The sequence below is a fragment of the Hermetia illucens genome, chromosome 2 (genome assembly GCF_905115235.1).
Source record: "Hermetia illucens chromosome 2, iHerIll2.2.curated.20191125, whole genome shotgun sequence".
In the NCBI taxonomy this organism is placed as follows: domain Eukaryota; kingdom Metazoa; phylum Arthropoda; class Insecta; order Diptera; family Stratiomyidae; genus Hermetia; species Hermetia illucens.
This window is the reverse complement of record NC_051850.1, coordinates 31,787,463-31,805,226: the sequence shown is the minus strand read 5'-3', so window position 1 is coordinate 31,805,226 and position 17,764 is coordinate 31,787,463. Positions and strand designations below refer to the sequence as shown.

The 17,764-nt window shown below is 43.4% G+C and overlaps 1 protein-coding gene across 2 annotated transcripts; it reads left to right on the top strand.

Moving 5' to 3' along the window:
* Nucleotides 1-293: 293 nt before the first annotated feature.
* Nucleotides 294-1,833, top strand: LOC119649335. 2 transcript variants are annotated; one of them, XM_038051441.1, is made up of 4 exons: nucleotides 294-587; nucleotides 649-764; nucleotides 831-989; nucleotides 1,060-1,833. In XM_038051441.1, the coding sequence occupies exons 1-4, from the start codon at nucleotides 372-374 to the stop codon at nucleotides 1,799-1,801; spliced, it is 1,233 nt and encodes a 410-aa protein (XP_037907369.1). In that variant the 5' UTR covers nucleotides 294-371; the 3' UTR covers nucleotides 1,802-1,833. The 2 variants fall into 2 exon arrangements, with proteins under 2 accessions (XP_037907369.1, XP_037907368.1); XM_038051440.1 differs by having other exon boundaries at nucleotides 649-989.
* The last annotated feature ends 15,931 nt before the right edge of the window (nucleotides 1,834-17,764 follow it).

The window sequence follows — 17,764 nt, the reverse complement described above, 5'->3', positions numbered from 1 at the left end:
ATAACTGCCACCTTGGGAGAGCTAGGTTCACATGACCCCATCCAAGTCGGCAAAGGGCTGTCGACGGCTCCGGCGACTGCCTGTGTTTCCTGACGTGTATCGGTCCGCTCTTCACCGAGGGGCTTCCTCAAGGCTACTACCTAGGACGCAGATATACGCAGCTATGGGAACAGAACCCCTAAGACGCCTGAAACAAGTCAGGTCATCACGTTACGCTGAAGCGTTTTGAACATTGGATCTTATTTAAACACGTTGGCTATTGTGTTTTTTAAATTCCCCATTCCATGAGTCTTTTGTGACAATCACAAAAATTTTGACAGTGTCTTTTAAAATCCATCAAAATTTCATAGTTTTGTGTAAAATTATCTTCAATGGAAGAGGTCGAAAAACCAGAGCCATCATCCATAACACAGGCTGATATTCCACTAGCTATAACCGAAGTGTACAGCTACCATCCTTACTCAGCTCCCCCTTCAGATTCCACTTTCCTCACAATTGTATATGGACTCATGGGATTTAGCTGGAATTATCAAAGAAATCTCATGCTTGTGTCCAATTATGATGCTGAAAATGGGCTAGCAACGATTGTAAGGTGGACTTTATAATTTTGGAATATTCTGGTTGATCTCCAAATTCTTTTTTAAATAGACCCGTCGAAATCGTGGCAAGGAGATTGCAGTTTCGATTGGAGTTATACTTCTTGCAGAAAATTTATTTGCCGTCGTTGAAGAGTATACTGAACGCCTATTTGGGGAGTCCACAATGTTAGTAGGATTGCTCTATCTGCTAGGATGTGGTCATGAAGAAACATTTTTTCTTCTTATTTTAAGGAAGTCACTGCTGACCTGCTTGCTCCTCAACCTAGGGGGATACTACTTTATGGGCTTCGGGCGCAGCAACGCTCTTCGATTGCTTGGGATCTCGGTAGTGTCTTTCAGTGTTTCCTTATCAGCTTCGGCATTGATTCGCCATTTGGCTTTATTTAATAAGTGAGCAGTATTTTTGACCTATTTTGAAATTTCGCAGCGAACTAATATTTCCTCACTTCTCTGTTTTTAGACGTCTCCTAATGGCTTATTTGCTGGGCTCTCATTTCAGCGATATAATGGCGCCATTACTTTACACCTTGACAGCCGAGCACTTATCATTTGGCAAACGTTTATTACCACTTGTTGTCCTGCCAGTAATACAAATCGTAATTTTCGTGATTCTACTAAAAGGAAGAGAACAGGCACGACAGGAGGAGTTATCTTGGCAGAAAGTTCAAGCGCTTATTTTCACAAACGCTCGCAGTTTGCCAAAATTTAGAGACAACTGGAGGCTTCTGAGTCCCTACATTATTCTGCAAGTCTTCGAAGTGTATTCGTCCCAAGGAATATGCAAGCATTTAGATGTTCTGCAGATGCATCTATCAAAAACTGTCGAATTCCGTCTGTACAATACCATCAGCAAAATTGGATGTTTCCTTGGTGCACTCATTGGCCATTTTGTTTGGACCACCCAAATGTGGATTTTGAGTTTAGTGGAAATGTTCGGTTTTGCTATTTTACTAAGTAGGGCAGCATCTGGAATTGCTCTGTGGGAAGCAATTTTACTGCTGGTATGCGAAGGTCTTATTAGTGGATTCGGGAAAATGTCTACATTTTTCGCTATTCGAAGACAAGGGGACGATAGCCCCGAGGAGATCGCGCTTAGCCTCAGAGTAATTCAACAAGCATCTAAATTCTCAGGAATAGTTGCCGGTTTAGGTTTGACAATGTCGGATGATTTGTTGTATCAATTTGAAAGTGTAAAGTGGTAATTCTATAGTGTAAAGTAAGATTGAAATGGAAAAGCAAGATTTTTTATGAATAAAGTAGTAAAAACATTTTTTTTAGATATCCTGAGAGACTAAGTATTGGCAATGGTTCATGGCTGATTTTTTTTTCAGAAATCGTAATAGAATAATTTATTTATTTATTTAATTTACCTCAGGAGGAGGAGAAAGCAAAAAACTTACCCTACGTTTAAAACTACTTAAAGTAGGGAAGTTAAAAGGACCAAGCTGTTTTGCATTATAATTTCGGCAAAGCCTGGGAATCGGGGAATGAAAGTAGACTTCGAGCTCTGCGTGTGTTATAAGACGCAGGACGGCAGGTGATCTCGTCCGCGGCGGAGCAGTCCATCAGACACGAGGAAAGTTTAAAGAATGTGCATAGATCCAGATAGGATCTACGCTGTTGTAGGAAGGGAAGGTTCAGAAAGCGGAGGCGGGAGAGGTAATCCACACGAGGGAAGCTTTTCTTAAAGAAGAGGGAACGGGTGAATTTACGTTGCACATTTTCAAGGGCACCACAACCACAGTTACGGGAGAGGGACCAGATCACGGAGCAATACTCGAGGGTATTCCTCACGAGGGAATTGAAGAGAGCTAAGGAGGGTTGAATGGAGTCAAAACAGAGGAGGCGAAGTATGAAGCCTGACAATTTTGCTGCTCGATTGATGACATCGAGGCAATGGGTGTCAAAGCGTAGCTTATTGTTGACTCCGAGGTCTTGAGTGGAATTTAAGTAGGATAAGGAATGTCCGTTAAGAGAGTAAGAGAAAGAAGTGGGTGAGGATTTTAGGGAGTAGCACATAGAGTGACACTTTCGGACGTTTAGCGCTAAACCATTAGTCGAGCACCAACGAACCAGAGTGTTCAGGTTAGACTGAAGGGAAACACAGTCCATAGGCGACGATATAGCGGAAAACAGCTTAAGGTCGTCTGCATGGAGCAAACAGGGACAAGTAAGGAGGGGAGGTAGGTCGTTAATAAAAAATAAAAATAACAGAGGACTCAGAATAGACCCCTGTGGGATGCCAGAAGAGGGGGAGAAGGAGCGCGAAGTATAGCCGTCAAAAGAGACGCGACGGGATCAGTTGGAAAGGTAAGAGGCAAGCCATTAAACAAGTGGTAAGGGAACGTTTAGGGACGAGAGTTTGGATAGAAGTATCTTATGATTTACAGTGTCGAAGGCTTTCGCGAAGTCAGTGTAAATGGTATGCATTTCTTGCCGTGGATTGTCGATTGTTTTCGACAAGGATAGGGATAAGAAGGGGAATGGTAGGCGACGCGGGGCAGGCTACATCCACTATCGACAGGGATTCGGAGGAAGGAGGGGGAACATAGACTGACGAAAAGTAGCTCCAGAGTAAATCACAAGATAGTTGGGGGGAGTTAGCTGAGAAGCCAGAGAATTTAATGGACGGAGGGGATAACTGGGCAGGGCAGCGGGAGTTGCGATTGTGGGACCAGAAAGGTTTCAGGTTTCCGCGCTTTAGTGAGTCTTCCACGCTGGACAAATATTCGTTTCTGGACTTACGTATTAAGGATTCGACCGAGCATCGAAGGGATTTGAAAAAAACTGAGTCAGCAACGTTTCTAAAAGACAGGAACTTCTTTCTCACAGTCTGTTTTTGACGTAGTTTTTTGTGAATTTCAGTGGTGAATCAGACGGGGTAAGAGCGTAAGCACCTAGGAGAGGAGGGAACGTAACAAGGAAGAAGATCAGATAAAATGGTATAGAAAGTGTTGAGTGCTTGGTCACACGTAAATGGAGAGAGGAGGGTGACCCAGTTGGTTGATGCCAGGGCTGAGTTCAGACCTTCGAAGTTCGCCTTACCAAAGTTGAATTTGGTAGGCTTGCGAGCGGCACGAGAGTGGAGTCGGGATATCTGAACATCGCACTCGAGAGCAGGATGATGGGCGTGAGAGGCAACGTATCAAGAGGTTGCGCTCCTGGATTCACAAGTGAAAGTTCTTATTTCTTGTGAGAGACATTCCGCTTTAAATTCGTTTCTTCCTTGTAATAAAAGTATCTGGCAGGTTTTCCATGGGAGTAAAATCGAATAGGGAAAAAGAGAAACTCTCCATGCATTTCAAACTTTGTCCGACTGAGAGCACTGAGAGCAGTGTTTTGTTATCCGACGCATAAATTGCAAGCAGGTAAATAAGCAGGACTATTGGCACGAGGGATATGATAAAAGCAACTCTTGTAACTGCCGTACCAATTGATAAACTATGTGAGGTGATCATTTATTTTACCATGGCTGTGTAGCAACTGGAGCTTGACCTCTGGGGTCAGCCGGTACGCCCACTTTATTTTCTGCGATGTATCTTATCTCTTTTGTCAGATCACTAAGGTGGTAAAAGGCGGTAAGAGGCGATGGTCCCGTGTGTATTGAAGTAATTCCTTCAGATAGCAGTCATTAGGAAGTTTTGTCCATCCATCAATGCAAAATGCATTGGTGTCGTCCTACTGTTTCTAGGGTGTAGTTAACACAAGTGAGGTTTAAAATTTACCTGTTTTTCCCTTGTAAAAGCTATGGGAATAACTATCTGTGTTTGCAAGCTGAACGTTGAGTGGCATCAATGCATCTAGGAGCATTTGTCCTCTGTGGTTTGCTATTTTACTGCCTTACTTAGTAGATCAAATATTTAAATTGCTGCTGACAATTGGCAGTCAGTTGCTCGGTTCTTTCTTTTTATTTACTTAGATGCGGCTAATCCCTCTTTTGAGATTTTTAGAAGCTCTTGGAAAATATACTTTCCTTATGCCATTTTAATGCATTTATAGCAGAGTCCTTCAGCTCCTGTGAATCGGACTGAAACATCAGCTGAAGGTCGCCTTTGGTAATGACTACACCTAAATTTTTCTACTCCACCGTTTTCTCTTCTCCCAAAATATTCTCAACTCGACTTTGCATTTTCAATATTGGCTGTTCTGTAACCCCTTTGAGCTGGAGAAGTAGGTCGCCTTTCTATTCTCTCCCATTTTAGCCAAAGCAGTCTTAATACCTCCTGCTTATTGAACATTTTTCATTGCTTATAGGAAATGCCTGCAGGAAGGGCACCATCTTCGGAAGCTAGTTTAGTTACTTAGTTTTTTTTGGACACCAATTTTTGCTCATCGGTATATGTCTAGCATTTTTTAGGACCCGGTTTCGTGGCTTCCGCTCCTGCCGACCCTTGATCCTTTTCCACTTTAAATATTTGGCTCACCCGAAAGAAATGCTTCTTTTTGGTAGCATCGCGACCTAACTACTTCCGTTGAGATTCTCCAAGAAGGAGAACCATTTTTTTGGGTAGTGGGGTGAAATGCATAGACGCATGCAGTGCCGGACAGACTACCGGCTAAATGGAGCGAATCTGCTCGAGGAAGCTCAACTTCGTGTTTATCATGATACCGAGGTATTTCACGGCCGGATTCGACAAGACCATGAATAGGGAGGATTTGGGGAACCTTCCCCTTGGTCAGCACAACGACTTCGGTTTTTTCCAGAGCTAGGGAGAATACATGTTTAGCCATCAATCTGCTTACTCGCCATATCACCATACTCAGTGTGCGCTGAGCCTGCTTAACCGTGCGTGCGGTAACCAGTGCCACAACATCATCCACGTATCCGGTCAGATACGAGTCATAGAAGACTATCGTATAAAGCGTTCTAAAACTTCGGACGAAGGATAGATCCTTAAGTCGTCTCTGATGTCTCCTTCATTATGGCGTTGTCCTTCCTCGGTCTCGTAGAGCAAGGCCTTTAAATAGTCCTCCAACAACCGCAATAGGTGGCCTGCAGTCTGAGAATTGAAGGCGTTTCTTATGTCTAGGGTCCTAGTGAGCACCACTCGCCGAAAGTGGCGACTGTATGACTCAGCCAGTTTTACCGCGTGGACTACCTACTCAATGCATTCAATTGTGGATCGTCCCGCTCTAAAACCATATTGTGTTGTTGAGTAGTCTCCCGTAGTACGCATTGAGTGGGTCAGTGGTGGCTTGTTGGACTTCTCAAGTAGTATTCCCGCTGTGTCCCCTAGGTCCTTTGCAGCGAAGAGTGGCCATTCCTTAGTACTCATTCCTGCATCGACGGGGTCAGTTTGGACAGAAAAAAGGGCCTGCGCGTGCTTTTCCATCTTCACTGCTTTCATAGAACAGGCTGACGAGGCTCCATGGCTCTCTCATTTCGTCATTAATTAGGTTATGCCGGCAGCGTACCTTCTGCCTGTTGATTTTGTGGCGGAGTTCCTTTTTCCCACTCTTATATTCTGCGAATCTAGGCGTTACCTTTTCTTCGTCTCTTGCGCGCTAAGCAATCCGCCGAAGTCTGAGACAGCTCCTTCATAGGCTTGCAATATCAGCCGTCCGCCAGTACCTGCAACGCAATTTCCTTTTGAGAGCCGATACATCACAAGTGGCGGTGGTAAGGCTCATTTTTGAATAAACTAGCGATTCAGTAGCAGTTCTATTGGTTGCCCCTGAGCCTTGTCGTCGATTTACCCCTTTTGAGAGAGATTCGAAAAAATTGGCAACGACGATTTTCCCGATGCTCAACGCGGTAGAAGTTTGCTGAACGGCAGAACATTGGGAAGCGCCGTTTGTCACTTCGAAGGAAATGTTCTGATGACCACTGCCGTCAAACATTCCAGTATATTCCTTCTTTGGACCGCTGGTACTGAGGACTCCCTACAAAAGGTCACGTCAAGGATAGTGCCCTCGCAACCAAGGCGTCGGAATGTCGGAATTTTATTGGTATTTAGGGCAATAAGTCCTCTCCTGGCGGCCATCTAAAAAAAAGTGTGCCTCGAGAAGGCTTTGCCGTTAAAGTTTCCTTCGATTAGAATTGTCCTTTTCGTGTTTTGAATCTCGTTCTCCAATGCGGCGAGCCTACTCCGAAAAGCTTGTGTAGATTCGTTCGGTGTAAGGTAACTGCTAAAAACGTCACTTGCGCACAACGAACCCAAACGAAGCCGTCTTCTCGACCATGAGTCCGCAGTCGCAAGTTAAGCATATCTTTCATCCAGATAGCGGCAGTGCGTACCACGATGGTGAGCTGAGAAGCAACAAGTCAGCTTTTCTTTATTGTACCATCTATCCCAATAGGTCATGAGAAGTTACACTCCCAGGTATGTTTGCTTGTAGGATGTGGATCATGAACTTGACTTTTCGTTTTCTGTAACTTTTCTTTGAAGACCTGGCAGCGCTCAGAACCGGGAACATGAGTCACGTCTTCTTTCTGCAGACTGCAGTCCTTGCAAAGGACAACATTTTGCCGATTTACAAGTCTTCGCTTTGTGCTCGGGTTCACCACACTTGCAACACAAAGTTCTTCTGTCCTGCTCCTTGCGAACCCCTGTTATATGTCCGTATGCTCAGTACTTAAAACAGCGGGTTAGAATTGCTCTTCGCTTTATCCCGCTTCATCCCATATCCATATCCATCCTATATCCATCCGATCTTTATTTTCCCGCAATGGAGAAGCTAGCTTGCTGTCTTCTGAGGGACAGTGATAGTAGCCAATTTTGTCCTTTGGATCTGACAGACGTAACTCCCACCTTGAGGCTGCTCACATTTGGAAATTCCCTTTTGGTCCTCTTCTCCACTTCTTCTCTATTAGTGTATAAATGTGCATGGATCCTAGGCTGGAAACCACTTCGACTCAAAATTGACTGAAAACAAAACCTTATTCGGTTTATTGTCTGGATGTCTGTCTGTATGTCTGTCACATACACTTTTCTCAGAAATGGTTGTACCCCTCTCCCCTCCCCTTAAGTTTATCATAGACCCGTAATATTTTGCATTAATATAGGCTTTGAGGCTAACATTATTAATAAAGTTACAGTAGGTCAAAGTTGTCTCTTTTGCGTCAAATTGTTAGTCCTTTTTAGATAAAATGTCAGTACCACAGGGAATTGTATATCGGGTACGTTCAACGAGCTATGTAGATATAAAACCATCGTGCACCTGAATATTATTACAATAAAACACAACCTTTCATACTTGAAGTGCAGAGTTTCCGATTTTTGGCTTTTTTTAAAATGGGCGAAGAATAGTGGCGGCCATTCCTCCTTTTTTTCATTGTGTTTGAAGAGGGAAGCCCCCTCCCCTCGACCATAAAGTTTTCGCAACCTCTAGGGATGGGGTTAGTGTTAGTGTCAAAATTGGCAGATGAAGCAGAGTTCCACGGTTATAAGTGGGATGCATGTCTTAAAAACTTGCTAACAAGATTTCGTGATTGAAATGAAAAACCGAAAAAACTCTTAATTTGGTTGCCTAGACCAGGACCAGGTTGTTCATAAATACAATTTGAGTTCATTTTTTGGGAGGAGTGACCCATTCAGTGAAAGAGGTAGAATTTGGTCTTGCTATCGAGCCTCTCAAATCCACTCGAACCCTCTTCAAATTGTCCTGTTCGTCTTTTAGACATTATGGGGAAGATATTGGAGGGGGCGATATATGATTAGCTGCCCCTGTTCCTGTTCGAAAGATTGGTCTATTACAGAGACAGTAAATGTTTTGTGGAACCCTTTCTAGGGTCGATGTTCGGGAGACGATGGCAGTGCTGCGCGTCCTTGGTTACTTCACTCGGCTAATCGATCGTAGAGGTTTCAAACGCAACCATAGCCGGGATCCAAGAGTAGCTGCGGGAGCTGGATCAGGCTCGGATATTGCGTGTACACCACAAACCTTTCCCTTAAGTAATACCTCACGTTGGTCCAGAGATACAGGTGGGGTTTTAGTGGATAAAATCCCAGTCGTTGCTTCAATCTGTTAAGAATTCACTGTCATTATTTAAAATAAAATTACCAACAGTAAAATACAGATAACCTGAGGCTTACTTTAATAGTACGCTTGAGGAAATTTCATCAACACTTCTAAGGAAGCAAACTTCATTACATATTATAGCATGGAAAGTTGCAAGGACATGATTCTGACCTTCAGTAACAAAGTTTGTGCCCGCTATTATTGGATGAAATCAAAGCTGGTCATATATTGTCCAGGACATCATAGAATACATTGTTCAATTGCATTGATTACGCTTTTCTCAAGAACCCTTAGTACATCGAGTTAATTGATTGCAAGGACATAAAGTTGACGTGAGAAACTTCATCTCATCTTGTATGTAGTGCTGTGATGGCCATTGCTCATATAGTGGAGTATTTCATGAGGGAAGCGAGCAAGACCTAAACTCCTGGCCTTCATCACGACATGATCAACTTGACCGAGAAGGAATCAAGCATGTCCGGCTGTAGTGCTGTCTGGGGCTTAGCAGCGAACCACATTTGTGCAAGCACAATGATATCAACCACCATTTGCCCTTGCTCATACGGACATGCAGTGATATTAGAACATATAGTGAAATACCATTTCGATGTCTCTAGGAAATGGAACTTGTTATCTGATTTGATGTATGGACAAAGGCATCGTTCGCTTCCACAGCTTCAGCCCTTGGTCGGATGGAAGATGTTTGCAGGCAAGTTGAAGAATATTCTCAGTTTTGCTCGTTGTAAGTATTGAAGTCAGCATGAAATCGAATATGATTTCACTACTTATGTGAATTTGATAAAGGAGGAAGCATAAAGTTTCAAAACTATAAAGTTACAGTGTTTCGGGAAATGTGTAAAATATAACGAGTAGTTGGACGGAGTTCTGGATGAAGTTTATTCTTTTTTAGATGCTCTGATAAATGAAGTGTTGTACATTTTCTGACGACTGCAGTCAGCCATACCAACTGCCTTCAAACTCATTTGCAGTATCTTTAAAGGTATTGCATTCTATCCAGAATCACAAACTTCTGATTTTGAATACGGAAAAATAAATCAGCTCTTGGTAGGTGTGGTCTTCATTTGTGTGAACCAATGGAAGTACTTTTCGTTTTTAGTTAAATATTAATTTGCAATATTTCGGGAACTATTGAACAAATTTTCCCTCGATCAGGCTTCTGAGATGTCCTTTAAAAGATTACCGCGTTATTTTGGAGCAATTCTGTGGAAACTGGAAGAGATACAGCGAACAGTTCTATGGAGAGACCGTCAAACTTGGTGGCTTTGTTCCACTTGAGCGTGATGATGACTATGATTTGAATATGGGACCCCGCGGTTCTTTTTTTCTCTGAGCAGATGTAAAAGTGACACGTAAGCAAAAGTAAGCTAATCAGCGAGCATTACCGAAACAGGGACCCGGCTTGATGGCATATCGACTTATCGGGTCCCGTTACCATCTGGGCTGGGGACGACGTTCAACTTCGGATTCCTGGTATGACTTCTGCGTCGGAATCTCTGGTACCATCGATGATCGGGTGGCTAGTCCTGGAAGACTTCTCGGCAAGTGGCCACCAGTACATCGCGTTCGAAATGGTTGACGTTACTTGCCGGCGTGCACCAACCTGGCGCTCACCCTGCCAGCGGAATGTCGCGCGGGTGAACATTGGGAAGTTCGTCGAAGCTCTTAAAACAGGCAGAGTCGAAGAAGCGGTTCTCACCATGAAAAATAAAAAGGCGCCAGGTCCTGATGATATCCCGGCGGAAGTCTACAAACTTGTGTTCTGCCAACGGCTAGCCTTCTTGCTTAGGTCGTCCAACGCTTGCTTGAAGGAGGGCATTTTTCCTTGTCGCTGGAAGATGGCCAAACTTGCGCTGATCAGCCAGAGAAAAGGAGACCCGCAGCTGCCATCTGCATACCGGCCACTGTGTAAACTTGACACGGTCGGGAAAGTGCTCGAAAGGCTCGGAAATCACGTTGGGAGTAGTACAGGGATCCATCCTAGTGCCGGATCTCTAGAGCGCTTCCTACGATATGCCAGAAAAGTTGCGCCTGGTCGGTTAGGCAGACAACGTTGCGGCACTTATCGCCGGACGCAAAGTAGATTTGGCATATTGATGCGACGATTTCAGTCTTGCGCTGGAAAAAACCGAAGTATTCATTTGACTTCTGAGACCTGCTCTCCTAGGTGGTGTACTTACAAGGGAATCTGTATGGACTCAACTCTGGAGTTCATGAAAGTACCATCCGGTTTTCTAATAGAGTCCAATTTGGCCGACTCATTGTTATTAGAACCCTGCACAGCCTGGAAGTCTTCATTTCATTTTTCAGTTCCTCATAGTATGCTCTACAAGAGTCTTGTTTTGAATGGTTTACGAGCCTATTATATTCACTCTTTGAGTTCCGGAAGTTTAACCGGTCTTCTTCCTTTTTGCTTTGGCAAGCCCGATGTAGAAGTCGTCTGGTTGATTTCCTGAGTCTTAGCAGTTCCTGGTTCCACCGAACCGTTTTACTACGTTTGCTTCCGGAAATAGGACAAGTTTCTTCAAAGCGCTCGATTCAGAGTTTCCAATTGATCTTCTATCGCCATTGAACTTTGTCCAATCCGTTTTCCTAGCATTCTGTCTTTGCATTACAGACTGTTTGCCTGAAATAGTTAGACTAAATAGTAATGGTGATCTGAGAGTGAGACTTCATCTAGCACTTGCCAGTCTTCTTTAATGTTTAATTACACATATGCTAGTTCGCTAGAATAGAGCTGTTATCTGAGCCACGTATAAAGGCGTGGAGTATCACGAGCCAAATTAAAGTGAAACGACGTGGCAATCTAAGTCCAACAAGTCCCGCCGTCAATTCGTGAACTTCATCCAACTGCAATTCTTTTCGTGATAAGTGGCATTGTCCATTCTGACTAGATTGGATGATATTGCTGTGCTTGATGATAGAGCAAAAGTCAATTGTTATAATCGAATTGATAGTAATACTTATATTAGGTAAAATGATTGATTAAAAGCTATCACTAAGTAGGCAAAGTATTATAAACAATCGTAAAAATCACTTTTATCTAATAACCGCACTTAATAATGTAAAAAGAAATTATGAGGCGCAGCACCGCAATAGCTAACACCTATCCTTCTTGGTGGTTGAGACAGAAGAGACAGAGAGTGGAGAGTTCCGTGCCATCTATTTGTCCGCATTCGCAACATTCGAAATACAGTTTGAATGCTGCGAATCCTGCCGCGCCACACTTCAATCAACTAGAACAGATTGTTAGGTCAGTTACTTTACTTCTTCGCGCACCCCACGTCCGCGATCATCAGATCAGCTGAAGTGACAAAATCAAACAGCTTCTCTCCTCTAGGATTGCATTTGCTACTGCCCCAACAAATATGCTGAGCGTTTGCATTTCATAAGAGTTCAAGGCCATTTGATTCTGCAAACACTACCAGATCCCTCAGTTCTCGCGCCGGCGGAGGACACATAGGAGGTATCATAGGGTAAATAAGTAGAAGCAACTATGACGTTTTCCCTCTTACCATTAACTTGGCATTGTAAGCTGACCACAACAAGGTCCTGGGGACAGAATTGTCTCAGCATGGTTGTCAGTGCCTTCCGTTGTTGTTGGCTAGGAGCCCTCCCAGGTTCATGGTGTCGGGGCTGCATGGATCTGTACCGGAATAAGACCAGTTGCGTCCACATCACCAGTTGCTCTTTCTTCCTCTTTTCCTGGTAGAGGCTGAGGAGATGGTTCTGACAGGCAAGTTTGTTGTCCTTTCTCCTTTGCAGCGGAAGTTTCCTTCTGTTGAGCCTTCCTCCCACGTTTTTTGGTATAGTTAGGCAACAGTGTTACTGACGGGTCGGTCGTAGTCAGGTTTCCAGTTCCTCCATTAAGGCAGTTGCTGTACTATCCTTTCTGGCTGACTGCATCGTAGACACCGGGTGTAGGTTTTCGACTGAAGTGGAGAACTTGTCTTCCACAGATTTCTTTACGGAGGAACATGAATCTGGTGAGACCTTCAAAATCCGTGTCTCGGCTATGACCTGATTTTTCACAGTCGCGGGTCGATTCGAAGTCTGTGACTTCTTACCAATTGGAGAGTTACATTCCTTTGTTTCCATCTTCATGTGTTTTTGGACACCCTTAGTGTAGTAGTAAACGGCAGTACGACAAGGTGGTGTCCGAGGGGTAGTCAGAGTTGTGTCCTCTAACTTTAAACGAGAAGAGCACACTCACATGACTCCCCACGCTTGTTGGCATATTGATTTTTATTTAATGAGTGCCGCTCAGCAAGCCTCTCTCGACATTTCAGCGAGAATGATGTTAAGGTGGCCTGTCTGAAGTTTGAAGTATGAAGGTTACTTTAACCTTCTGCCAAGAGACAGAGAACAAGACATGATGCCAAGATATTTCTGAGAAGTCGATCGATAATAATAATAATGATCATTAGCGCGACAATTCAATTGGATCTGGGCCTTGACGTGTGTTAGAGCATTTCATTCAAGACCGTAGAGGTACACTACTGGATTACAGCACCCTGTAGGAAGCAATGTGGTCCGCATTGCGCTCGCCGGTGGTTATTACCCTGATTTGGCACAGGTACTCATTTATAGCTGAGTCGACCTGTATTCGACGTCAAGTCGCGATAGAAACCCCACTGCCATCAGTGAGATTTGAACGGTGACCTTCCGTACAACAGCTTAGTGATCTAACCGCTAAGCCATTCGGACATAGTTGCTCGATAGTCTTCTTAAGCATCGCTGAATGCATATATGCCATCCATGCCAAGTGCTTTGGAGTGGAGAGGATCAAAAGATAGTATAGTAGCTTCTACTTTTTCGCTGGTAAGGCTTAAGTCCAATTCCGTTTACAACACTTTCGTGTTGAAAGGTTTGCAGAAACCGTCAAATTCATCCCTCCCACATCTGTCACCGGTTTTCCTGGATATCGTTCTTCCTTTTATATGCTGAAAAGCGGCCACTACGTCCAGTGTTGGTCTCACCTGTGTAAACAGCGTTTTTCGCTTCCTCGCATATGATTTCTCTAGATATCGCTATTCCTGATGGTGTACCAATGCCCACGTCCTCACTCCCAAGGGGTTTAACCTTCTTTCGCAATGCCTACCGTTAACATCAGCTGGCAACTTTTCTAGGTATGCACACTGGACCAGACAAAAGAAACCTCAACATCATGTATCTATAAACGTTCGTACGGTCGTCGTTTTTCTCGGTTCGTGCGTGCATTTGTGGGTACGGCCTGCCGTGTCGGTGTAAATTTCACCGCGTTTCAGTATAAACTCACCGCGTCTGCATCACGTCGGGGTCACCACTTTAACTGATCTTCACTGTGTCTTGGTTCTTTTAAATTAATTTAAAATAAATTATAACCCGTTTTCTTATTTTTTTGATCGAGCCGAAGTGTTCCGCGCCGCGGTTGGATACAGAAGAGACCGACTTATTTCCATGCGGTCCTTACTGTCCCAACCAACGGCATTTTTTTACCGCTGGTTCTCCACTCCCCCGGTGCGTTCTGAAAACGAGTGAGTGGAGAGTTTCCGCGTTCAGCGCCATCTACCCGTCCGCATCCGCAACATCCGAAATAAATTTCGAATGCTGCAGATCCTGCCGCGCCACAGGTTCAAGTATCTTTTAAAATATCTATAGCCAAAGTTGTTCAGCCGATGTAGAACCTTTGTTACTTTTTTGTGGCTATCCGGTTTAAGTCTATCAAAAGATAAAATATCTTTGATTGAGAGTGAGGCTGAGGTACATGGGACCCATAGGATATGTTGTCCAGGTTTTTACACAAATGAGCTCGAATTTAAAAAGTCAAAATATTTTTTCTAACTCAGAAAAAAATGTTTTCTGTTCGTTTTACAAATACAAGGAATTGTAACGAACAATATGCCAAACAAATAGCGAAGTTTGAGCACTACCTTCAGTACCCAATCTCATACCGACGGAAACAACCGGAATGTCCAACAACGGATAGGAGCATAACAAAAGCCTTGCAAATTGTCATATTTTCAATGAATCTATCGTTCGTAAATAAAAAAAGTCTGGCGCTTCTCAATACCTTTCCGCCGATCGTACCACTTCACGCTCCACGTAAACTTTTTGATTGGGACGTAATCTGCAGATAAACGTGCCAATAAGAGGGGGAAAAACTAACAAAACCGGTGACAACTTTAAAAATCATTTACCCCATTTCTACATATCCTGTATCTCTTGTTGCCGGGAAAAAGATAAATATTTCAATGAAACCCCTTTAGAAATAGGTCACACTAACTGCGAGCTGCTGCCGCTGCCACTGCTTGCACTGTTACAGGATAACACAATCCATCCTGTAGGGTATCTACACAGGTACAGGAGACGAGAACGACATACTTAAGGATTCATGCAGCTGACATGCAAGCATTTCCATTTCCCAGGGATAGTATTTCCTTTACGCTGGCACTGTCGACATTGTCCTTATATGGATAGTTTATAGGGGATCTGGTTGTAGTCCTAGTTCCTTCTTTAGTGCTGGATGTTTTCGCAAGGATATTCCAGATTCCGTCGTTATTCACGTATATATTTTCCGTTTAGAACGTTCGCAACTATGACACTTAGTACTCATAAGAGTGGTTGTTGCTGTGTCTTCTGTTTGTCTGTCCCATGTCATTGCAATATGCGGCTTTATTCAGGCGAGCTCCGTATGATGGAGGGCTTACGTAGACAATAACAACAACAGCAACAATCACGGGCAGAACGATGAATCAATAGAAACAAAGGGCCTTTACGTGACGATAATGGGGAATGCGAAATATTATCCGAGGTATGCAAATATTGAAGAATCGTTTTCTAGGCTTCCCCAAGCTGTCGACCGACTTAAATGTTATCTATGTATCTCGGGGTTGGCGATTGCATGAACGTCGAAAGGACATACCCCTAGAATGCATCTTCTTTCAGAACGGCATTAATAATTTACGATCTCATATTGAGAGTTGAAATATCTTAAGATTAGGATGCATACGCGGACGTTTCAGGTAAATTGGATTAAGGGCTTGTGAAAAATGAATCCTTGAAACTAGTTAGGGAAGACTTCAAGCAAATACGAAACTATTCCTCTGAGATAAAAGCAACAACCTGTTTGACCATGACTGTTGGTTGACATATGGCTTCGTAAATCCTTGTGAAACCAGTCTCTATGACAGAAAGAAAAAGAGTCCTCATTACATTCCACAGATGAATGAAAGGAAAAAGCGCAATATAACTTACTATTTACAGAGTCCTTGAATATCCCATTATACGGCCCCGAACTATTCAAACAATTTTCCATTCACCTGCATCGCTCGAGTATTTGAAACCTTCACCTCGTTTGAAAGGAGCTCTTCCAGCTCTAGCACTTGCGTGTCCTTATCCAACGTATGATTGAGATGCTTGACTTTCTCGCGTATTCGTTTTAAATCAAGTGCAAGAACGTTATACATATTTTCAGATTAACATAAACACTAAAAGGACTTCATCTATCATTTGCAGCTTTTCATCCTTGGAGTATTCTCTCCCCCGTTTTATTCTGCACGAGGTCCTTTTTTCCACGAGCCTTACCCATCTTCATCCTTCTATGTATCTTTTATTTGCATCCATGCAACCGGGACTAGAGATAGAGATAGAAAGTAGCTACTGCACATCACTGGGTGCAAATCATTTTTCAGCTAGTTGAGTTCTTAAAAACCTTCGTCCTTCGTAGATTTCTGACGATATGGTCCTGGCTTGCCGACTTGCTTGGGTGCACGCAAGACTTTAATCCCAAACCACATTTGACCGCTTAATTCAACGCAAAATATTTGAAATATATTCACAAACGTGTTGCGGTACGTGCCATGGTTAGTTGAAGTTGTGATGGCTGGGGTGGAGGGTTGGGTGGAATTAAGGGTACTTGGTGGTGCCCGATTGCGGGCATGCTGGATGCGATAATACATGGGTAGAAAAGCGGATTGTGTTTGGATTTCGGTGGGAATTCTAATTTATAATAAATTGACTATTTTAATGTTGAGTTGAGGATTATTCACTGATGAAGCTTACATGAGGCATAAAGCGGGCGAATTATGTGACAGGAATTTCGAAATTACGACTATTTTATAGTTTGCGGTTTTGTCTGATTATCAGAATCAAAATTGAATGGAATTCCTCTAATTTATTGAATGGAAATCTGAAATTGATTTGTAGTTGGCGCTCTTGCTTGCTCTTTTTTAGGAGTATTTTTGTTGGCCAGGATTTGGTTTACATATTTGAAATTGTTGATTATGAAGGGGCTGCAATGCTACTTTCTTGGGACTCACTTTATGTAATCAAGGCTATCTGGTCTCTACCTTATCTAAATTCTTTATCCAAAAATGTACTTTGATGTATAGCTTTTTAACGAACGGGTTTGCAATCTGAATTATATACAAACCCATCCTTAAATACTGAAAAATAAGTGTCTATCTTCACCTTTTTCATCTTAAGAATGTCTTGAGTGCAACCTGGCACCCGGCTTCACGTATCCTTATTCTGCAGCATGGCATCAATGAAGATGTGCGAAAGGACCTGGCTGCCTCCGGGAAGGAAAGAAGTGAGATGGAGAAGATGCGGTAGGCATTCTCAATCAATCCGTTGCAGAATCTAGTATCGGGCGACCTTGACTTCCTAATTTTATGCAGGTAAGACCGAAAATACCCGTGTTCATGGAGTTGCTGGGTCACCCTCATTATTCCTCCGCCTGAGCCAACGTCGCATGTCTCTGACAGGTGTTGAAGCCATAATGCTATTCCATAATTTGTCCGCTTATGCTGCTACCCGCTGAGAATGCGAGTCCCTCCCTTTACAAACCGTTGGTTCATTATTCTCTTTACATCACCTATGCTCCGTCGCCTCCATATCCATCGGAATCACCTCCGCCTGCGTTTATTATGATAGCACCAGCCTCGCAGCTTTTAAGTGGAAAAGCATAAGATCTGCTGCCAACATTCATTGACTATGCTAAGTAGCAAGTCCGGCTTAGGTCTGAATATGAACTTCAGCCATGCGGCGCTTTCTTGCTCCTCCTGGATAACATTTTTCTTTCAGACACTTACCGTGAAAAATAAGCAGTCTGAAGTACGTTTCTCGCCGTTGGTAGTGTAAACCGTGCTTCCGTTGAACAGGAGCTCCGAGTCTTTCGATGACCAACTTATATTCAAGGCTCA

Coding starts and splice junctions, on each gene's coding strand:
- LOC119649335 (XM_038051440.1), top strand. CDS start 372: ATGGAAGAGGTCGAAAAACCAGAGCCATCATCCATAACACAGGCTGAT. Junction 588..648: donor AAAATGGGCTAGCAACGATT/GTAAGGTGGACT, acceptor TTTTTTAAATAG/ACCCGTCGAAATCGTGGCAA. Junction 990..1,059: donor CATTTGGCTTTATTTAATAA/GTGAGCAGTATT, acceptor CTCTGTTTTTAG/ACGTCTCCTAATGGCTTATT.